At 52.0% G+C, this 21849-nt stretch overlaps 2 protein-coding genes across 2 annotated transcripts; both read left to right on the top strand.

Annotated features, from left to right (window-relative positions):
* Positions 1-987: 987 nt before the first annotated feature.
* Positions 988-4951, top strand: LOC136302458 (olfactory receptor 6E1-like; the record flags this gene model as incomplete). The annotated part of the gene is given in 5 exon segments (XM_066205945.1): positions 988-1016; positions 4011-4367; positions 4369-4471; positions 4473-4503; positions 4506-4951. Coding segments are annotated over 5 exon segments (966 nt in total), but the record flags the coding sequence as incomplete, so codon positions are not given.
* Positions 4952-14390: 9439 nt separating this feature from the next.
* Positions 14391-15206, top strand: LOC136302595 (olfactory receptor 14J1-like). The gene has a single exon (XM_066206062.1). It carries the CDS (start codon positions 14391-14393, stop codon positions 15204-15206), a length of 816 nt encoding a protein of 271 aa, XP_066062159.1.
* Positions 15207-21849: the final 6643 nt, after the last annotated feature.

Here is a 21849-nt window from a genome sequence, read left to right as displayed (position 1 = left end):
ATACATGCAAACATGGATACAGACACAGTGTCACGGGTCGTTCTCCCTTAAAACAAGGGTCCCTTGAGGTATGCATCGGATCTCTCCATCCTTTTGCATCACCCACCAGCTGCAACTTTGTCCCTGAGCAAAGACAACCCCACGGATGGGATTGTCTTTGCTGAAGGCAGAATTAATCCAGTTTTTCCCAGCATATCTCTCATGTGTGCCACTGGAACCTTATCTCCATCTATTGTTCTCAGGGGCTCAGATTGGGCAGGGCTGCTCTGTTGGTGGAACCTCAAGAGTTCACCAACCAGGTGGCCTTTGCTAATTAATCTCCCAGTTCTTGAAAGTCTCCCCATCCAGTGCCTTCAAAATGGTTGTAAGCAGGTCATTGCACCATTCAACTTTCCCGGCCACAGGTGCGTGATAAGGAATATGGTACACCCACTCCATGCCATGTTCTCTAGCCCAGGTGTTGGTAAGGCTGTTCTTGAAATGAGTCCCATTGTCAGACTCGATTCTCTCAGGGGTGCCATGTCTCCACAGGACTTGTTTTTCCAGGCCCAGGATGGTGTTCTGGGCAGTAGCGTGAGGCACAGGGTGGGTCTCCAACCAGCCAGTGGTGCCTTCCACCATGGCCAGCACATAGCACCTTCCTTGGAGGGTTTGGGGAAGGGTGATGTAGTCAATCTGCCAGGCCTCCCCATGCTTATATTTGGACCACCGCCCACCATACCATAGGGGCTTCACCCGCATGGCTTGTTTGACTGCAGCACACGTCTCACAGTCATGGATAACCTGAGAAATACTGTCCATGGTTAAATTCACCCCTCAGTCTCGTGCCCACTTACAGGTGGCATCTCTGCCCTGATGACCTGAGGCATCACGGGCCCATCGAGCTAGGTACAACTCTCCCTTGTTTTGCCAATCTAAATCTATCTTTGACACCTCTATCTTTGCAGCCTGATCTACCTGCTCCTCATTAGCCCGACTCTTGGGGACATGGGCATCTACATGGCGGACTTTCATAGGTAGCTTCTCTGCCCAAGTAACATCTCACTGTTCTCTAGTGGCAATGTCTTTCCATTCATCAGCAGCCCAGATTGGTTTTCCCCTCTGCTGCCAGCGGGCCTTTTTCCACCTTTCCAGCCAGCCCCACAGAGCATTGGCTGCCATCCACAAATCAGTGTAGAGGTAGAGCTTCTCTCTTTCAGCAATGTCCAAGGCCAATTGAACAGCTTTCAGTTCAGCAAGTTGACTCGATCCACCTTCTCCTTCAGTAGCTTCAGCGGCCTGTCTCCATACTCCCCTTCCTGGGGCTCCACACAGCTGCCTTCCACCTCCAGTTCATCCCTACGATGCAACAAGAGCTGTCAGTGAAAAGAGCGCAGAGTGTTTCTTCTGCTGGCAGTTGGTTGGACAGAGGAGCTTCTTCAGCCTTTGTCACTTGTTTCTGCTCCTCTTCATCAGTGAGACCAAAGTTTTCACCTTCTGGCCAGCTTGTAATTTTCTGTGAGCTGGATATAGAAACCTCATTAGGTAACACCATGTTGTCTAGCTTACCCTGGTTTGGATGGCACATGGTTGTGGCTGTATTCCTCCCATTTGCAGGCCCTTATCAAAACATGGGCACTATAACTAAGGCTACTGGGTCTGTTATCTAGTTTGTTTTATGGGTTGATAATGTCGGAGTCCAGGGCATTCCTCTGGATGCCCTGGGAGGCCACAGACCTGAGCAAGAGGGTTTGAGATCGGTACAGGGGGGTTTTGGAGCTGTACAGGGAGGTTGGAGACCCTGGCACGGAGCTCAGGAAGACACTGTCTTTGACTTCAGTCCATGGGAACGGCTTCCAACATTGAGGGAAGAATTATAAACCACAAAGATGTGAAAAAAGTAGTTTAGTTTGGTATAGGATGAGAAATGATGTAGTTTTGAGTTTTTAGAATATAGGAACATGGGGGACAAGATGGAGGACTTAGGGTGTTGCCCTTAGTTCTTCCTTCTTCTCCCCTGGCCTCCATCTTTTGGTGACGGTGGCACAAAGTAGTTTGAGGAGATTGGATCAGAGTAAAGTTGACCGTTTTACTATAGGTGATAGGTATTGGAATATAAGTGTAAACAGGTGATACGTAACTTTCTGTATAAAGGGACTGCGACATCCCACTGTGGGGGGAGTCGCCTCGTGTCCCAGCTGCTGTTCAGATCTCGGCTGGGCACGGAGAACATTTTAAGATATGAAACAATAAACAACACGAAATATCAAGAGAACAAGACCTTGAGGACTCCGCTTCTTTCTTGTGACCTGGCTCGGGGCTTTCAGAGGGAAAAAAGGCTTTTTACCATCTTTAGGCTCAGGTGAGGAGACCAAACCCAACAGATAAGGTGAGGAATTCATGGATTTTTAACTTCTGCTTGAAGTTTAAGCACATAGATACATGGCTATCACATTCTAAGTGTATGTTTTTGGGGTTACTTTAAGGATGGTACTTTCTGTGAGGAAATGACAGCAGGGGAAGTTTTCTCCCAGCCCTTCAACCAGTTCTTTGTGCCTACCCCACCAGCTTCTGAAGGGCTCTGTCAGCCCCTGGAGTGGACACACAGGCTGAGCCAGAGGTGAGAATGGCAGAAGAGGCTGAGCTGAGAGGGACCCAGAGGAATGATGGAGTGCAGGCAATGGCAGCCTGGGCATCCCTGGGAGGGGTGTCCAAAGGCTCCTGGAGCTGCGCCAGCCTCGAGGCTGTGATCATTCCCTGGGGAGCCTGGACAGTGTCCTAGCCCCCTGTAGCGGAAGGAGCTTTTGCTGCTCTCTGGCCCGGAGCCAGCCTGGCCCAGCCCCAGCTGTTCCCTGGGCTGCTGTCCCTGCTTCCCCGGGGCCCAGGTGGAGCTTCCCCAGCGCCGGCCCTGGCAAGGAGCCGCAGCCCCCGGGGAGCTCCGAGCTGCGTCTGCTGGGCTGCGGCCGAAGGGAGGCAGTGGCCGCAGAGCTGTGGGGAAAGGTCCTGGCCCTGGCTCTGGGCTGGGCCGGGGCCACGGGGAGAAAATCAACTTGCAGCTTGTGACCAACAGCAGGGAGGAGCAGTAATTGCTGGCTGAGAGAGACTCTTGCCAAGGGTCTGCAAGGAGAGGACACAGGGAAGGGCTTTGTGCTGCCGGGGCCAGGCCGAGATGGGATGTGGGCATGGACTTGGACCCTGGGAGGGCGGTCAGGCCATGGCCCAGGTTGGCCCGAGAGGCTGTGGCTGCCCCCGAATCCCTGGGAGGTTTTAAGTCCTGGTTGGAAGGGACTTCCTGCCCAGAAGTCATGGGATGGGATGGGATGGGATGGGATGGGATGGGATGGGATGGGATGGGATGGGATGGGATGGGAGGGAATGGGATGGGATGGTGTAGGGTACCGTGGGGTAGGGTGGTGTGGAGCGGTAAAATGTGGGGATTGCACTGTGGGGGTGGTAAGAAACTTGGCAGGTGTAGGGATTGCAATGAGGTATTGGGTAATTTTTGCTCTTGGAGTAGTAGGTCTAGAGGAAGGGAAAGCAAGAGGCACTTTTTGGAGGCTCCTGTTGCTTGTAGCAATTTTGGGGCCTAGAAGTGCATTCTGGGAGATCACAGTGAAATTGGCAAGGCAGAGGTAAAGGTCCCAAGCTGTGCAGGGCTGAGGTTACGTGGCACTGATTTGGGGAGGATAAGGGCACCACATTACAGAAAGGGAGGAAGGAAGAAAGGAAGGAAGGAAGGAGAGAGAGAGAGAGAGAGAAAGAAAGAAAGGAAGATTAAATAAATGGGACGAAGGGACTACTACCCAAGAAACTACTGGGCAAGATAATATTGGGCAAAAAACTAATCCCCAAGAAACTATTGGGCAGGAAACTACTCCTCTAAAAAGTACTGGGCAACAAAGTGTTTGAAGTGCAATCACTGTGCTTTATGGCAAGACTGCAGGAAAAGAAAGAAGCAGAGAAGGAAGGATAGAAATGTTTGTCCAGACTGTGAAATTATCGCCCTTCTTTTTGCCATGTTCCTGTCTCAGCACGAAGAGCTGGAATTCTGCACCAGAAAATGCAACAGCAGTTACTGAGTTCATCCTAGAGAGTTTCCCAGAGAATGATCCAAGACTGCGGATGTTTTTATCTCAGGTCCTTCTGCTCATGTACCTGACAACAGTGATGGGAAATGAAACCATCCTTTTCCTCCTGTGTGTGGATCACCACCTGCAACCCCCCAGGGACGTTTTCATCTGCAGCCTGGCCTTCCTGGAAATCTGGTTTACATCTTCCACAAGCATCAAATGGTTTGTGATGCTGAGTTCTGGTCAGAACACTCTCTCACTAGGCAGCTGCTTTGCCCAAAACTATTTTTATTTTGCCCTGGGCTGCACAGAGTTTTTCCCTGGTTGTCATGTCCTTTGACTGCTGTGTTGCCATCTGCCACCCTTTGCTCTATGCTGACATCACAAAGCCTCAGCCCTGTGTCCACCTCGGTGTTGCTGCTTTGGGTCCTCGGCTTTGTCCTGCTGAGCTACCGCTGCTCTTCCTCTCTGAGCTGTCTTTCTGTGGCTTCAAGATCCCCCATTTCCTCTGGGACAACTCCCCCTTGTTCAAACTGTCCTGCTCTGACACCAGCCTGCTTTGGGAAACAGACTCTGTCTTCTTACAGTGTGTCGTGCTGGGCTCCTTATGTTTGACTCTGGCATTTGACATCTGCGTCCTTTTCTGTGTTCTGCATCATCCAGCAGCCTCTGGGAGGAAGAAAGCTTTGACCACGTGTTCTTCCCATCCCGTCACCTTATCCATTGCCCGTGGGAGCTGCATTGCTCTCTGCACGTGTCCTGCAGAAGATGTTTCCTTGAGGACCAACAGAACTGGAGCTCTGCTGAACACAGTCCTGTTCCCATTCCTAAATCCATTCATCTGCAGCCTTGGGAACAAATCTGTGATCCTGGCCCTGAACAAATCCATTGCCAGGCCAAGAACAAAGCCTTTCCTCTAAGCATGGTGCATTTCTGGAAAGCCATCCCAAGGATCTGGTATCATCTGTTACACAAAACCAGTGCCTGTGTGTGCAGCCTCCAAACACGGCTGCCTCAGGAGATTGATGCTCCTGCTGAGTTGTGTCAGGTTAAGAGAGAAGAGACTCATCTGCACTCCCAGACAGGGCACCAACAATGGCAGCAGGACAAACTCAGTTCATTCTCTGCCCGGGCTGCTCCCGGGCCCATCTCAGGAGAGCCACCAGCTCATTAAGAGCCCATCTCTGGAACAGAGAAGAGCTCAGAGGAACAGTGGCAAGTGACAATCCAAATTACAGCTCCTGAGCGATGGACACCTTGTCCCAGCTCCTTTCCTGGGACAGCCATCAGCCCTGCTTTGAAACCCCAAAGTTTGAAACCCCAAAGTCACCCTCCCAGTAAAAAAAGACTTTCTCCTGTGCAGTCTAAACCCTCCCTGGTACAGCTTTGAACCATTCTCACACGTTCCATCCCAGGATATCAGGGAGAAGAGAAAGGGAAATGCAGGGCAGAGCCAGGGGGGCAGCGAGGTGGGAGTGTGCAGCCTGCAGGGACACAGCAGCAGCTGTGGGACAGCGCAGGACAAGCTGTGCTGGACGTGGCCAAGGGCCTGGCAGGGCTGGCAGTGCCCAGGAGAAGCCAAGTCTTGGTGCCCTGGGGCACAGCAGGGTCTGTGCCACCAAGGGCTGGGAGGGGACACCTTGTCCTGAGGCCCTGGGGCCTCCTGGCACAGCCCCAGCAAGGCTGGGCACTGTCACCCCCTTGTCCTGCCCTCAGCATCCCCCCACATCCCAGTGGCCCCAGGGATCTGCTGGGACCAGTCCCTGGGGAGCCTTGGTCAGGAATGGCCCTGGGGGGCTCCTCAGTGCTCCCAGGGACTGCAGGTTTTTCAAAGCACTTTGGGGTTTGCTTTTGCCTGGGAGTCTCTGAGGGGTTTGTGCAATCACGGCCTCCAATTGTCTGCTGTAATTAGTCCCTTGAGATGTTTTGTCACTAACAACACTCAGTGGGGCTCATTAATGCCTCAAGTTACTCAAGAGTCATTAAAGTACTACTTTCTGACACTGAATCACTCTGAGAGGTTTGTGCAGTCATGGCCTCCAATTATCTGCTGTAATTAGACCCTAGAGAGGCTTTGTACTGACACTCAATGGGGCTCATTAATGGTCTGAGATACTCAATGTCTTTTAAGGTACTTTGGGTTTTCCTTCCCACACTCCGTCTCTGAGAGGTTTTTGGGCACTCTTGGCCTCCAGTTCTCTCCTCCAAGGAGTCCAGGAGGAGCCTGTGTTGGGGATGGACCTCAGTGGGACCCAGGAATGCTTTGAGACACGTTGGGATTTTCCTCTGACTTGGACTCCTGGAAAGGTTTGTGCCATCTCCTCTCAGGCCCTGAGGGCTCAGCACCAAATGCACCACGGGGCTCTTTGGGATCAAGCAAGTCCTAACAAACCACGGCTCTGCCTTGATTTCCCTCTGCTCTGGTGCAGTTCATTAGGAAGGTTTTGTACTGCAGTTATGGAGAAAGATTTCAAAGAGCTTCTAAGAAATACACATTCCTGTAATAAGGGTGTGTTTTATTACTGTTCTCTTTGGAGCAGAGGTGATTGAAGCATTCTGTGATTGATGTCGATCCAGGGCCTCTCCTCAGAAGGCCTGGTCAGAGAAGCTGTGCCTTGAGGTCTGACCCAGTATGGATAACATTCCCCAAGCCCATCCTGCCTGTCCTCACTCACCTGGGACCTGCTTTGCTCAGAGAGCTGCCTGCACTCAGGCAAAAAGGGCTTTTCTATTTTTGAAGCAACGTAAAACTCGTAATTTTCCCCACTGAAGACAGACACACTCCTCAAGTGTGTGCCAGTCCAAGGGGCCACCAAAACCACTCCAGCCCTGCCCTGGGCCGGCTGTGAGGGTGGATCAGCATCCCAACCTGCCCTGGGCCACTGCAAGGGGCTGTGGCCATGGACACACTGGGACAAACTAGGGACAATGGCAACAGTGTGAGGAAGACTGGGGGATATGGGGGCGTGCTATGAAAGATATTGGGGGGAATTGGAAGGGAAAGGGAATGAACTCAGGGGTATTGGGAGGGACTGGGCTGTACTGGTGATGAAATGGGCTGTAAAGGGGGGGACTGAAGGGGCACTGGGGCAGAACTGGGCTGTACTGGGGATGAACTGGGCTGTACTGGGAAGGACTAGAGGGGTTGAATCGGCTGTTCCCGCCTCCGCAAACTCCCATTTGCCGAGGCTCCCGCCCGTCACCACCAGCACCCAATCAGTGCCAGGAAACCGGGGCCTCGGGGCGGTGCCTGGTGTCGGTGCCACGTTTCGGTTTTGCCTTCAACTCCCTTCATGCACCGCGGCCCAATTGAGCCCCATTGCACCCCGGACTACACTGCCCGTCATGCCCCGCGCTCCACAGAACCCCGCCCCCGTATCCCTCCTCCCCCCCCATGTGTCCCCTAAGTTTCCCCCAGACCCTCCAGGATCCCTAAGTGCCCCCTCAGTATTTATTTGGAACCCCCCAAAATCGTCCCCGACTCCCCTGAATGCTCCCAACCCCAGAGATGCCCGTTAGAGCCACTTCTGGGAATTCATCTCCGATCATCCCCCGTGCTCTCAGAGCTCTGCCGAACACAGTCTCGCGCCGAAAATTCCTGCTGTGCCCCGTGTCCTAAAGCGCCCGGTTCGAGCTCCCCAAGTTCCCCCCAATTCCTCCCGAACCGCAAACGTTTCCTCCGAGGGCCTCAAGTCGCGACTCGGACGCAGAAGTGTCCGCCAAGCGCCTTCCCGGACACGCCACAGCTCGGCTTTATGCACTTTCGGGACTACAGCTCCCAGCATGCTCCGCGGCGCACACAGAGCCTTATTCCAGCCGTGACTCCATCTCCCGTCATGCTCCTCGCCCCTCCGACAGCCATAGGAGCTGCGCCTCGAACTCCCGTGATGCTCCGCGGCTTCGTTACACCGTGTTCTACCCGCGCCTACAACTCCCATCACCCCCCGCGCCCGAGAGAGTCCCCTCAGGGCCCCCCAAGTGCCCGCCCGGACCCCGAAGGGCCCCAGATTGCCCTCCCTGACCTCCAAGTGCCCACTCGGCTCCCCCAGATGTCTTTCAGACCCCCAAATTTTCTTCAGATTCCATCCCCAGGTCCAGAACTGCCCCAAATGTGCCCCAGAAATTTCTCCGTGGACCCCAAAGTGGCCCCTTTTACTCTGTCTGAGAAAACGATAAAGAAGATGACAAAAGGAATAAAAATAGGACTAATTGGCATAAAGAGGGAGGAATCAATAGCCAGATATTGTCAATGAATTAATGAAGGGAATTGTATTACTTAGAACCAATGACCCATAATTTTTGGGGGGGTGTAAAAATGTATCGATTTTTAAAATAAATGTAAAACTTAGGTAAAAACATATATAATAATATTTTTTATATTTATAAATATTATTATAATTTCCTAATAATTTTTTTTTAAAAAGAAAAATTCATAATTTACAAAAATTATTTCAGATGTCAGTCCTTGGTGGATGATTTCAGACGCGGTGTGGTTGGGGTGAGGAGCAGGTTGTCCAAACAAGGTCAGCCTGCAAGGGGCTCATTCTCCATGCCCAGACCTCCTAAGGAGACATTCAGCATTAAGATCAGTTGGAGAATACGTCTTTCATGTTGGCAATGATCTGAAAAATTAAAAAAAATGCACCCTGGATTAGAAAAAAAATCAGGAGGTGCACTTTGAAATCTTCCTCCATAAGAGAACTCCAAACTGGCTCCAAGCAGCTGCACAAGCCCTGGAGACTTGAAGACAAATGAAGGAAGACAAGGAGATCCTGAGACCTTTCTGGATTTTCATGAGCACCACGGTGGGTTTGGGGCTGAGTCCAGAAGCTCCAGGCACTGAGAGAAGGTTGAAGAAGCTGCTCAAGGAGGCAGAAGCAAAACTTCATGTCCCTTGGAGCATCCCTTGGCCCCACTGAGGGCAGGGAGTGCCAAAGGCTTCCCAGGGACTGCTGAGAGCAGATCTTTGAGGCCAGGATTGCAGGGAGCCGCAGGCTGTGAGCAGGGAACTGCAATGCTGAGCAAGGCCTGGGCTGGTTGGAGGGAGCAGAAAGGCCAAGCCCTGAGCCCAGGCCTGGCACAGCAGGGCCTGTCCCTCCCGGGTGGCTCGGGGCTGGTTGTGGGGCAGTGAGATGGGAGGGGCAGCAAGGACAAATGGCACAAAGCTGTGTGACACTCCCGATCCTCATGGCACTGCGGGCCAGTGTGACACAGCAGGGCCTCATGGAAACAAGAGGCCATAATGAGCCTGCGGGGCTGTAACACCCCAGAACACATAAATAATGGGGGTACCCAAAGGTTCTCTTACTCGTGTTTGGTGCACAAGGAGAAATGCCAACCAGATAGTCCCAGGATGAACAGATGCACAGAATATTCTTATTTGCAAGGAACAGTCAAGGATCATAAGTCCAATTCTGAAGTTAATGGCCCATAGAGGGATGGAACCCTAAACCTCGGTGATATTAGCACCATACATTAACCAACTGAGCTAAGAGGTCAAAGCAACACACAGCTCTACTGGCAAAATATAGAAAATCAAGGAACTTGGAAAACCATTTAATAAAACATCCAACTCAAAATAAAACTCTTATCATAGCAGTAGCTTCATTGACTTAGCCCGTTTGACCTGGAAACCTTTACAGAATTACAGAATGACAAAAGGACTAGATTGGAACAGACCTCCAAGATCATTGAGTTCAACCCATGTCCCAACACCTCACCTAAGCCATGGCACCTAGTGCCACATCCAGTCTTTTTTAAAACACATCCAGAGATAGTGATGCCACCACCTCTCCAGTCAGATCATTCCAGAACTTTATCACCCTTTCCATAAAAATCTTTTTCCTAATTTCCAACCTATATTTCCCTTTGTGCAGCCTTAAGACTCTGTCCTCTCATTCTGTCAGTGGCTGCCTGGAGAAAGAGACCAAGCCCCACCTGACTACAAACACCTTTCAGGGAGTTGTAGAGAGTGATAAGGTCACCTCTGAGTCTCCTTTTCTCCAGGCTAAACAACCCCAGCTCCCTCAGTCGTTCCTCACAGGAGTTATGTTCCAAGCCCCTCACCAGCCTTGTTGCCTCCTCTGGACACATTTAAGCATCTCAAGGTTATTCTTAACTGAGGGCTCAGAACTGGACACAGCACTCGAGGTGTGGCCTCAGCAGTGCTGAGTACAGGAGAAGAATGACCTCCCTGCTCCTGCTGGCCACACCATTCCTGATCCAGGCCAGGTGCCATTGGCCTTCTTGGCCACCTGGGCACACTGCTGGCTCCTGTTCAGTTGGCTGTCGACCAGAACCCCCAGGGCCCTTTCTGCCTGGGCACTGTCCAGCCACACCGTCCCCAGCCTAGAGCACTGCAGGGGTTATTGTGGCCAAAATGCAAGACTCAGCACTTGGACTTAATAAACTTCACCTTGTTGCACTCTGCCCACCCATCCAACTGTTCCAGGTCTCTCTGCAGAGCCCTCCTACCTGCCAACAGATCGACAAATGTTCCCAGCTTAGTGTCATTTAAAAATTTACTAATGCAAGACTCAATACCGTTATCCATGTTGTCAATACAAACGTTGAACAGAGCTGGCCCCATCACAGACCCCTGAGGAACACCCCTGGTGACTGGCTGCCAGCTGGATGCAGCACCCTTCCCCACCACTCTCTGGGACCGGCCATGCAGCCAGTTGTTAACCCAGCAAAGAGTGCTCCTGTTCAAGCCGTGGGCTGCCAGCTTTTCCAGGAGCGTGCTGTGGGAGACAGTGTCTAAGGCCTTGCTGAAGTCCCAACAGACAACATCCACAGCCTTTCCCACATCCACCAGGCGGGTCGCCTGGTCATAAAAGGAGATCAGGTTGCTCAAACATGACTTACCTATCCTAAACCCGTGCTGGCTGATGGAGGAGAGAAGTTTGAAAATTCTTCTCTGGAGCTCCAGGGAGCTAATCCAAGTTTGAGATGCTTTAGATCAGACCAGGGCCGGAGGAGGGTCATCCATCAGTGTTCTTGAGCATGATTCTTCTCCATGCTCTCCCTGCTATCACTTTCAGCCTTGAAGTTCTGGGAGTCAGTTGGAGAAGGAGAAAAAATAAAGACTTTAGGCAAAGACATTAACCTTTTTTCTTTCCTTCATAGAAGACAGAGTGATTTGAAATGTAAGGAGAGAGTATGAGACAAAAGTTAGCAAAAGAACTGATAAAGACTATTGGAAGAAGTGGATATTTCTGACCAGACTTCTCTGGATGTGAATTACAGAAAAATAGATTATTATAATGCTGTTTGGGAGAACGCAAGTTCTAGTCAAACAGTTGTATGTACTGATATGAATGAGATTTAATTTAAGATTTTGAATAGAAAATATACCCGGCTCCTGGGAAAAAATAAGGAAGTCTCAGCCTTTGAGACGAAGATGCTTCTAGAAAGGAAGTAATTTTGAAGTTCTGGCTCCTAGGCATAAAAGGAGGTCTCTATTTCTTTTGAGATAGTGATGATTTTAGAGAAAGAAGAAGAGAATCCTTGCTTTATACTAGAAAAGCATTCTTAAAATGGTACCCCAAACATGCAGAGGCCCATAAGCAGCTTGGGAAACTGTTGTATGGGTGGGACTGCACAGAATCTGCAAAAATTCCGTGTGGTTGCAGATTTGTGACCATGAGAACCACCAGACCTTTTCCTGTGGCATGTATCTCCATAAACTCTAGAGAGGCTCCTCTCCCAAGGTGATGCAGGATTGTGTTTAAATAGCTGCAACTGGCTAAAAATAATAGTTTTCTCTCTGTTGAGTGGGAAAGTGAACAGTTTGTGGTAAGTGGAAAGATGGTTGAATGTCTCATTTTTCCTTGTTCTCTTTTCTTAGTGTATGCTAATAAAAAACTGTTTTTACTTTTAAGTTGAGCCTGTTTGAGCTTTTTCTCCCAAAATCTTATCTCCCAGCTAGTAAACAAAATTCGGCAAACATAAAACCACCACAGGAAGGGACAGCATCTGCCTTGCCAGGGGCTGGAGCTCAGGCCTTGGCCTTTTGCATTCCTGAAACACATGCAGGTTTGCTCAGCATCAGAGACACCTTTGCCTTGTTTGTCCCTACCTGTCATCAGTGCCTGCGGTCTTCTGCTCTAACTAGAACCTGGGGAGACTTTCTCAGGCGTGTCCCTCAATGGGACCCATTTAAAACTTCAAGAAACTTTGGCGTTTTTAATCTGACTTTGAGTCCTTGAGAAGTTTTTTGAACACTCTCTCAGGGACTGAATCTGATGTAAACAACAGCAAATCCCCAAGAGGCTCATTAACATCCTTGTGCTGTGTCTGTGCTGCTGAGCTGGGCCGGGCTCCTGACACAGAGGCACCTCCTGGCAACCAAGATGAGCTTCAAAAAGGCATTTCTCCATCAAAGTGGCTCCTGTGCACAGCCCAGCAGGGCTGGGGCACTGCTTGCAGCCACCCTGGGCACAGCACACAGGCACAGAGAGCTTCAATCACTCAGGGCTGGGAAGATGCTGAGGACTGACTGGGCGAGAATCATTTCCAGCCCTTGACACTGGAAGCCTCTGGCTGCAGGACAATGCAGCTGCAGCTCCTGCAATGATCTCCTAAAGCAGGAACATCCCACTGACTATGGATTCTGTAAGTATAACTCAGACTATCTCTGCTGTAAGCATGTGGACATGCTCAGGGCTTCTGCTCACTCCAGGAATATTTCCAGGACAATAATTTTTATAAAGATAAAATTTACTCAGTCATTGTTTTCAGTTTCTTACTCCTGGTGAACGGGGGGGATAAATAATAAACAACTTCATGTTTAAAAGTCCCTAAGGCATCTGAACTATACCTCCAGTGCTATTCATGGGTTCCCAAAAGTGCTTTCATCCACTCCTTTGCCCATGGACAGCACCAGCATCACCTTCACTGGAGCCATCAGGCTTAGTCCTTTCTCCAAGCTCCAAACAGAACCTGCCCCCAGCCAGTGCCCTGCAAACAGGCAGGTTTCTGTAGGGCCAAGGAGAGTGCACAGAGATTTGGGGTCTGTGAGTGCTGGCAGGGAGAGATCAGGAACAGGGAAATACCTCCAGGAGAAAAATCTCCAGGAAGCAGAGAGAAGATCAGGCAATGAGAGAAAACAAAACCCAGAAATGCTGTGGCAGGGAGAGATCTCCAGAGGATCCTTTCCAGTGCAGCCCCTCCCTCGGAACAAGCCCCCTCCCTCTTGTCCCCCAGCCAAGCCTCTGCCCTCAGGGCTGGGGGTCCAAGGCATGAAGCCCCCCTCCTGTGCAGGCAGAGCTGCAGCAGAGCCGTGGGGCAGCTCTGCAGCCCTGGGCCCAGTTCCCTCTGCAGAGCACAGGGCTGGGAGCAGCTGCCTGGCACTGGGGGGCTCTGGGAGGGGGAACAGCTGGCTCAGGGTGACCCTGTCCCCAGTGCCCGGCTGTGGGCAATGCTGTCAGTGCAGCCAGGGAAGGAGCTCCATCTCATTGAATCCAGTGCCATCATTAGGACACTTGAAAGTCTCCCTGAGATTTCCTTCCAAGCTTCCAGCTTCCCTCCACAATGCAAACCTGCCCTGTAGCATCTTTGTGTTATCTGAAAGCCCCACGGGGAGACACACAAGTTCTGTGATGGAGAAAATGCTGTTGGGTTGGTGGAATGAGTCCCGTGTGTCCTTGGGTACAAATGTGGGGCTGAGCCCTTGAGAAGAGGATGGACATTGGGTGGACTGTGGTGGATCCATCAGCTCTCAGCAGTGTCAGGATGGTTTTTAAAGGAAACATGGGAGGGTGATCATCCTGTGTAGGGGACAGGTGAAAGCCCAGAGAATCCTGGAACAGGACAGGGTGACAGACCTCCTCCCCTCATTCTCCATGCACCACCTTGCCTCAGAGAACTTGCTCTGTTCTCCCTGAGCGCAGCAGCAGAAATGCTGAGAGTTTCTGACATCAAAAATAGTCAAGTGGAGATGAAGAAAAGCTGTTGAAAAAACTCTAGAACATTTAAACAGACTTTACCATTCCTGGTCACTGGCAGTGGGAGTACAAGCTGACAGAGACTTCTGTATTAACAGGGTTTCAAAGTGGAACACGAGGACGGGTTCCCTGTCCCCCTCTCATGTCTGCACGGCAAGGCTGAATTGTAAAAACCCTGCATGTAATTGCCCTGAACCTGAAGACCCACTCAGCCAGCACCAACCAGGGCTCCCCAGTTGGAGTTAAGGAAAATCTGCTAGAAAATCAAAAGGCTGTCAGTGTGATACAGAAGAATGGTCTGCGGGAAAAGGCTTTGATTTTACTGAAAGAACTTTCTCCTAACTTGGCACTGATCTTTTCTCCTTGAACAGGCCCCCATGTCCAGAGTCAGCAAATGTCCAACAGCAGCTCCATCAGCCACTTCCTCCTGCTGGCATTGGCAGACACGCGGCAGCTGCAGCTCCTGCACTTCTGCCTCTTCCTGGGCATCTCCCTGGCTGCCCTCCTGGGCAATGGCCTCGTCATCAGCGCCGTAGCCTGTGGCCACCACCTGCACAGCCCCATGTTCTTCTTCCTGCTCAACCTGGCCCTCACCGACCTGGGCTCCATCCTCACCACTGTCCCCAAAGCCGTGCACAATTCCCTCTGGGACACCAAGACCATCTCCTACATAGGATGTGCTGCACAGCTCTTTCTGTTTGTGTTTTTCATTTCAGCAGAGTATTTCCTCCTGCCCATCATGTGCTACGACCGCTACGTGTCCATCTGCAAACCCCTGCACTATGGGACCTTCCTGGGCAGCAGAGCTTGTGCCCACATGGCAGCAGCTGCCTGGGCCAGTGCCTTTCTCTACGCTCTGCTGCACATGGCCAATACATTTTCGTTGCCCCTGTGCCAGGGCAATGTCCTGCGCCAGTTCTTCTGTGAAATCCCACACATCTTCAAGCTCTCCTGCTCCAAATCCTACCTCAGGGAATTTGGGGTTTCTGTTTTCACTACCTCATTAGGACTTGGCTGTTTTGTGTTCATTGTTTTCTCGTATGTGCAGATCTTCAGGGCCGTGCTGAGGATTGCCTCTGAGCAGGGACGGCACAAAGCCTTTTTCACCTGCCTCCCTCACCTGGCCGTGGTCTCCCTGTTCCTCAGCATTGGCACATTTGCATACCTGAAGCCCCCCTCCATCTCCTCCCCATCCCTGGATCTGGCATAGTCAGTTCTGTACTTGGTAGTGCCTCCAGCTCTGAACCCCGTCATCTACAGCCTGAGGAACCAGGAGCTCAAGGCTGCAGTGTGGACACTGATCACTGGTCGATTTCAGAAACATTAAACTGGTTGCCAATTTCATCCAATCACTTGTAATAAAAGTCATTTTTGATAGCACTTTTTTTGATTGTTGGATTTTTATTCTTCATTTTCGTTTTCAATGATGTTCACAAAGCAATGTCATTGATTGTGCCCTTTCTTGTTTCTTTTCTCTCCACCTTTGCTGCGACCCATAGACTGTATCAAGGAGGACCTGTGGCCTCAGTAGCTTTAAACAAACTAAAGGGTCTCCCAGTAAAGTTTTCACTGGAGAACCCCCTTTTGTTCTCTTCTCTGGAGGTGCAGCAGCAATGTCTGTGTGCAGAGCTGGGGGCAGATCAGGGCAGGCACAGCAGCTGTGCCCAGGAGCAGCAGCCCTTGGTGTTGCCAGTGCTGCTCCCGTGGCCCTGCCCCGCTGCCCTCCTGGCCCTGGTGTTGCTGTAGGGCCTGAGTGCTCTCGGGAATCGGGCACAGGGCTGGGGGTCGCAGTGCTGGGGCTGCAGCAGGGACAGGCCATGGGCACCGCTGGGGCAGCGCTGACGCCTCAGTGCAGGGCCTGGGGGCTCCAGGCTCCTTGCCCAGGCTCTCTCCAGGACACGCCCAGGCCAAAGCTCAGCAGAGAAAAGGCCTGTGAGCAGCCCCAGGATGGCTGTGGACAGGGGGGGGGCAAACAGCATCCCACCATGGGAGCCTCCCTTGGCTGTGTGGGGAAGCTGAGGGACCTGGGCTCCTGGACCTTCTGAAGAAGAGGCCCAGGGCTCATCCTGCAACTGCTTCAAAGGTGGTTTCAGAGAATCACACAATCAGCAAGGTTGGAAATGACTTTGGAGATCATCAAGTCCAACCTGTGCCCTGACACCACCTTGCCTCCCCTGATCTTTTTCTTCTCCACGATAAAATGCCCAGACCCTTCAGCCATTCCTCATAGGACTTGTGTTCCAGACCCTTCACCAGCCTTGTTGTCGTTCTGTGGACACGCTCCAGCCTTTCAATGTCCTTCCTAAACTGGGGGCCCAGAACTGGACACAGCACTCGAGGTGCTGCGTCACCAGTGCCAAGTACAGGGGAAGAATCACTGCCCTGCTCCGGCTGGCCACACCATTCCTGATCCAGGCCAACTGGCATTGGCCTTCTTGGCCACCTGGGTACACTGCTGACTCGTGCAGCCTGCTGTCCAGCAGTGCTCCAGGTCCCTTTCTGCCTGGCCACTGTCCAGCCGCTCTTTCCCCAGCTTGTAGCACTGCAGGGGTTGTTATGGCCAAAGTGCAGGACCCGGCCCTTGGTCTTGTTAAACCTCCCATTGTGGGATTTGGGCCCTGGATCCAGCCTGTCCAGGGCCCTGTGCAGAGCCCGCCTACCCCCCAGCAGATCCACACTCACACCCAGCTTGGTGTCACCCTTTTTCCATGAGGCCTTACAGTCAAAATTGTCTCCATGTTCTGTGAGGCTGTGCAATTTCTCAATGGTCCCTTTGGTCCCAAAGGCTCTACAGTTTCACAATGGCCTCCACGTTCCAAGGGGCCCCTTGGTGCCACAATGGTCCCTTGGCTACCCGGCCCCTGCAATGTCACAATGGCCTCTTGGTCCCATGAGGCACCACAGTGTCAAAATACTTTCCTTCACTCAATGACTCCCCTCAGTGCAACAATGGCACCCTGGTTAGATGAGGTCCTGCAGTGTCACAGTGGTCTCCATGGTTCCATGAGGCCACATACAGTGTCACAGTGGCCCCTTGGTTCCATGAAGGCCCAGAGTGCCACAATGGACTCATTGGTGGTGCAGTGTCACCATGGATCCCTGGTTACAAAAGATCTTGCAATCTCACAACAGCCCTTGCTTCCCCAGAGCCCTCCAGTGTCAAAATCATCACAGAATCACAGAAGTAATCAGGTGGGAAAAGCTGTTTGAGATCAGGAAGTCCAACCAGTGACCCAACACCACCTTGTAACCCAGACCATGTCTAGCCTGTACAGGGCCCTGTGCAGAGCCCTCCTACCCTCCAGCAGATCCACACTCACACCCAGCTTGGTGTCAGCTGCAAATTTGCTGATGGTGGACTCAATCCCCTCATCCAGATCATCAATGCAGATGTTGAAATCCACGCTGGCTGGGTCTGATCCCTCGGCCATCCTGTGGGTGCCGTGTGATGGCACTCAAGGTGATCTGTTCCATAACCTTGCTGGGCACCGAGGTCAGGCTGACAGGCCTGGAGTTCCCCAGATCCTCCTGCCAGCCCTTCTTGGGGATGGGCTCACATTGGCACCTCCAGTCCTCTGGGACCTCCCTGGGGAGCCAGCACTGATGAGAAATGATGGAGAGCAGCTTGGGGAGCTCATCCACCAGCTCCCTCATCCCCCTAGGATGGATCCCATCTGGTCCCAGAGACACCTGTGAGCATCTGAGTGGCTCAGCAGGTCAGCAGCTGCTTCCTCCTGGATTACAGGGGGGCTGTTCTGCTCCCTGTGCCCATCTACCAGCTCAGGAGAACACTTGTCCTAAAGACAACCTGACTGATTGTTGAAAAGTGAGGCAAAGAAGGGGTTAAGTACCTCAACCTATTCCTCATTTTTGGTAACCATATCCCCCCCCCCCAATAAGGAATGGAGATTTTCCTTACCCATCCTTTTGCCATTAATGTATTGATAAAATCATTTGTATTACCATTTACAGAAGCAGCCTGCTTAAGTCCTAATTGAGCTTTCACCTCTCTAATATTCTTTGTGCATGACCTAGCAACATCCTTTAATATTTCCTGACTTTCCTCCCCATCTGTCCAAAGGTGATGTACCCTCTTTTTTCCCCTGATTTCCTGCAAAAGACCTTATGCCCAGCCAGGGCAGTCATTTTCCTTTCTAGCTCATATTTTGGCACAGAGGGACAGGCTGTTCCTGCTCCTTCCAGATTTCTGTCTTGAAGTGTGTCCATCTTTATGGGAATCCTTTGTTTTTAAGGGCTGTTTCCCTTAAAAAAAAATTGCTACCTTATTTGGCACTCCCCAAATTTGCATCCTGAATAGACTGAAGTCTGCTCTCTGTCAGGCCAGTGTAGAAGTTTGTTGATGCCCCTCCTTTTTTCATAATATTTAAAAACTCAAAAATTGCATCATCACTGTACCTCTGACCACCACATCTCCCACCAGCCCTTCTCTGTTTTTGAACAGCAAGAGACAGAGCTTTCCTTGGCAGTGGGAAGAGAAGGAAACCTCCCCAAAGCTTGAAAGGTTCAGCCTGGAGCTGAGCAAAAAGAAAAGTCCCTCCAGGGCAGAATTTTGGTGCAGGAGGTGTCCCAGCGTGAGGCCGGGCCATGGCCTGGCTCTGTGTGCCAGGAGCCGGCAGCGCTGGGTGCAGGGAGCCCAGGGAGGGCACAGAAATGCTGGGCTGAGAAATGCTGGGGGGACAGCGAGATGGGCGTGTGCAGCCGGCCAGGGCACAGCAGCAGCACACACAGGGGGCACAGCCTGCAGGACACATGGCCAAGGGCCGGGCAGGGCTGGCAGGGCCACAGGCACCCAGGCCTTTGTCCCCTGGGCTCTGCCAGCGCCTCTGGAGGCCTCACAGAAGGAACTTTCCTTTCAGGGGCTGCACTTTGCTCTTGCCCGGCCCCTCCCTGAGGAGGCTGGCAGGGCTTGCAGCTTTGTGCCATTTGTCCTTGCTGCCCCTCCCATCCCACTGCCCCACAACCAGCCCCGAGCCACCTGGGAGGGACAGGCCCTGCTGTGCCAGGCCTGGGCTCAGGGCTTGGCCTTTCTGCTCCCTCCAACCAGCTCAGGCCTTGCTCAGCATTGCAGTTCCCTGCTCACAGCCTGCGGCTCCCTGCAATCCTGGCCTCAAGGATCTGCTCTCAGCAGTCCCTGGGGAGCCTTTGGCACTCCCTGCCCTCAGTGGGGCCCAGGGATGCTCCAAGGGACTTGGAGCTTTGCTTCTGCCTCCTTGAGCAGCTTCTTCAACCTTCTCTCAGTGCCTGGAGCTTCTGGACTCAGCCCCAAACCCACCGTGGTGCTCATGAAAATCCAGAAAGGTCTCAGGATCTCCTTGTCTTCCTTCATTTGTCTTCAAGTCTCCAGGGCTTGTGCAGCTGCTTGGAGCCAGTTTGGAGTTCTCTTATGGAGGAAGATTTCAAAGTGCACCTCCTGATTTTTTTTCTAATCCAGGGTGCATTTTTTTTAATTTTTCAGATCATTGCCAACATGAAAGACGTATTCTCCAACTGATCTTAATGCTGAATGTCTCCTTAGGAGGTCTGGGCATGGAGAATGAGCCCCTTGCAGGCTGACCTTGTTTGGACAACCTGCTCCTCACCCCAACCTCACCGTGTCTGAAATCATCCACCAAGGACTGACATCTGAAATAATTTTTGTAAATTAGCAAATTTTCTTTAAATATAAAATTTATAATGAAATCATAATAATATTTATAAATATATAGAACACTATTATATATGTTTTTTACCTAAGTTTGACATCTATTTAAAAAAACTCAAATTGCTACATTTTTACACCCCCCCAAAAATAATGGGTCATTGGTTCTAAGTAATACAATTCCCTTTATTAATTCATTGACAATATCTGGCTATTGATTCCTCCCTCTTTATGCCAATTAGTCCTATTTTTATTCCTTTTGTCATCTTCTTTATCGTTTTCTCAGACAGAGTAAAAGGGGCCACTTTGGGGTCCACGGAGACATTTCTGGGGCACATTTGGGGCAGTTCTGGACCTGGGGATGGAATCTGAAGAAAATTTGGGGGTCTGAAGGACATCTGGGGGAGCCGGGTGGGAACTTGGAGGTCAGGGAGGGGAATCTGGGGCCCTTCGGGGTCCGGGCGGGCACTTCGGGGGCCCTGAGGGGACTCTCTGGGGCGCGGGGCGTGATGGGAGTTGTAGGCGCGGGTAGAACACGGTGTAACTGGGCCGCGGAGCATCACGGGAGTTCGAGGCGCAGCTCCTATGGCTGTCGGAGGGGCGCGGGGCATGATGGGAGATGGAGTCACGGCTGGAATAGGGCTCTGTGTGCGCCGCGGAGCATGCTGGGAGCTGTAGTCCCGGGAGTGCATAAAGCCGAGCTGTGGCGGGTCCCGGAAGGCGCTTGGCGGACACTTCTGCGTCCGAGTCGCGATTTGAGGCCCTCGGGGGAAACGTGTGCGGTTCGGGAGGAATTGGGGGGAACTTGGGGAGCTCGAAGCGGGCGCTTTAAGACACGGGGCACAGCAGGAATTTTCGGCGCGAGACTGTGTTCGGCAGAGCTCTGAGAGCACGGGGGATGATCGGAGATGAATTCCCAGAAGTGGCTCTAACGGGCATCTCTGGGGTTGGGAGCATTCAGGGGAGTCGGGGACGATTTTGGGGGGTTCCAAATAAATACTGAGGGGGCACTTAGGGATCCTGGAGGGTCTGGGGGAAACTTAGGGGACACATGGGAGGGGAGGGGGGATACGGGGGCGGGGTTCTGTGGAGCGCGGGGCATGACGGGCAGTGTAGTCCGGGGTGCAATGGGGCTCAATTTGGCCGCGGTGCATGACGGGAGTTGAAGGCAAAACCGAAACGTGGCACCGACACCAGGCACCGCCCCGAGGCCCCGGTTTCCTGGCACTGATTGGGTGCTGGCTTTGACGGGCGGGAGCCTCGGCAAATGGGAGTTTGCGGAGGCGGGAACAGCCGATTCAACCCCTCTAGTCCTTCCCAGTACAGCCCAGTTCATCCCCAGTACAGCCCAGTTCTGCCCCAGTGCCCCTTCAGTCCCCCCCTTTACAGCCCATTTCATCACCAGTACAGCCCAGTCCCTCCCAATACCCCTGAGTTCATTCCCTTTCCCTTCCAATTCCCCCCAATATCTTTCATAGCATGCCCCCATATCCCCCAGTCTTCCTCACACTGTTGCCATTGTCCCTAGTTTGTCCCAGTGTGTCCATGGCCACAGCCCCTTGCAGTGGCCCAGGGCAGGTTGGGATGCTGATCCACCCTCACAGCCGGCCCAGGGCAGGGCTGGAGTGGTTTTGGTGGCCCCTTGGGCTGGCACACACTTGAGGAGTGTGTCTGTTTTCAGTGGGGAAAATTACAAGTTTTACGTTGCTTCAAAAATAGAAAAGCCCTTTTTGCCTGAGTGCAGGCAGCTCTCTGAGCAAAGCAGGTCCCAGGTGAGTGAGGACAGGCAGGATGGGCTTGGGGAATGTTATCCATACTGGGTCAGACCTCAAGGCACAGCTTCTCTGACCAGGCCAGGCCTTCTGAGGAGAGGCCCTGTATCAATATCAATCACAGAATGCTGCAATCACCTCTCCTCTAAAGAGAACAGTAATAAAACACACTCTTTATAACAGGAATGTGAATTTCTTAGAAGCTCTTTGAAATCTTTCTCCATAACTGCAGTACAAAACCTTCCTAATGAACTGCACCAGAGCAGAGGGAAATCAAGGCAGAGCCGTGGTTTGTTAGGACTTGCTTGATCCCAAAGAGCCCCGTGGTGCATTTGGTGCTGAGCCCTCAGGGCCTGAGAGGAGATGGCACAAACCTTTCCAGGAGTCCAAGTCAGAGGAAAATCCCAACGTGTCTCAAAGCA

This window comes from Chamaea fasciata, unplaced genomic scaffold (genome assembly GCF_029207755.1).
Source record: "Chamaea fasciata isolate MVZ Bird 193981 ecotype frontalis unplaced genomic scaffold, bChaFas1.0.hap1 SCAF_29, whole genome shotgun sequence".
Lineage (NCBI taxonomy): Eukaryota > Metazoa > Chordata > Aves > Passeriformes > Sylviidae > Chamaea > Chamaea fasciata.
Note: the sequence above shows the minus strand (reverse complement) of the source record. Positions and strands in the feature narration are given on the sequence as shown.

Bases quoted from the DNA above. Each gene is read 5' to 3' on its own strand.
- LOC136302595 (XM_066206062.1), top strand. From the start codon at position 14,391: ATGTCCAACAGCAGCTCCATCAGCCACTTCCTCCTGCTGGCATTGGCA.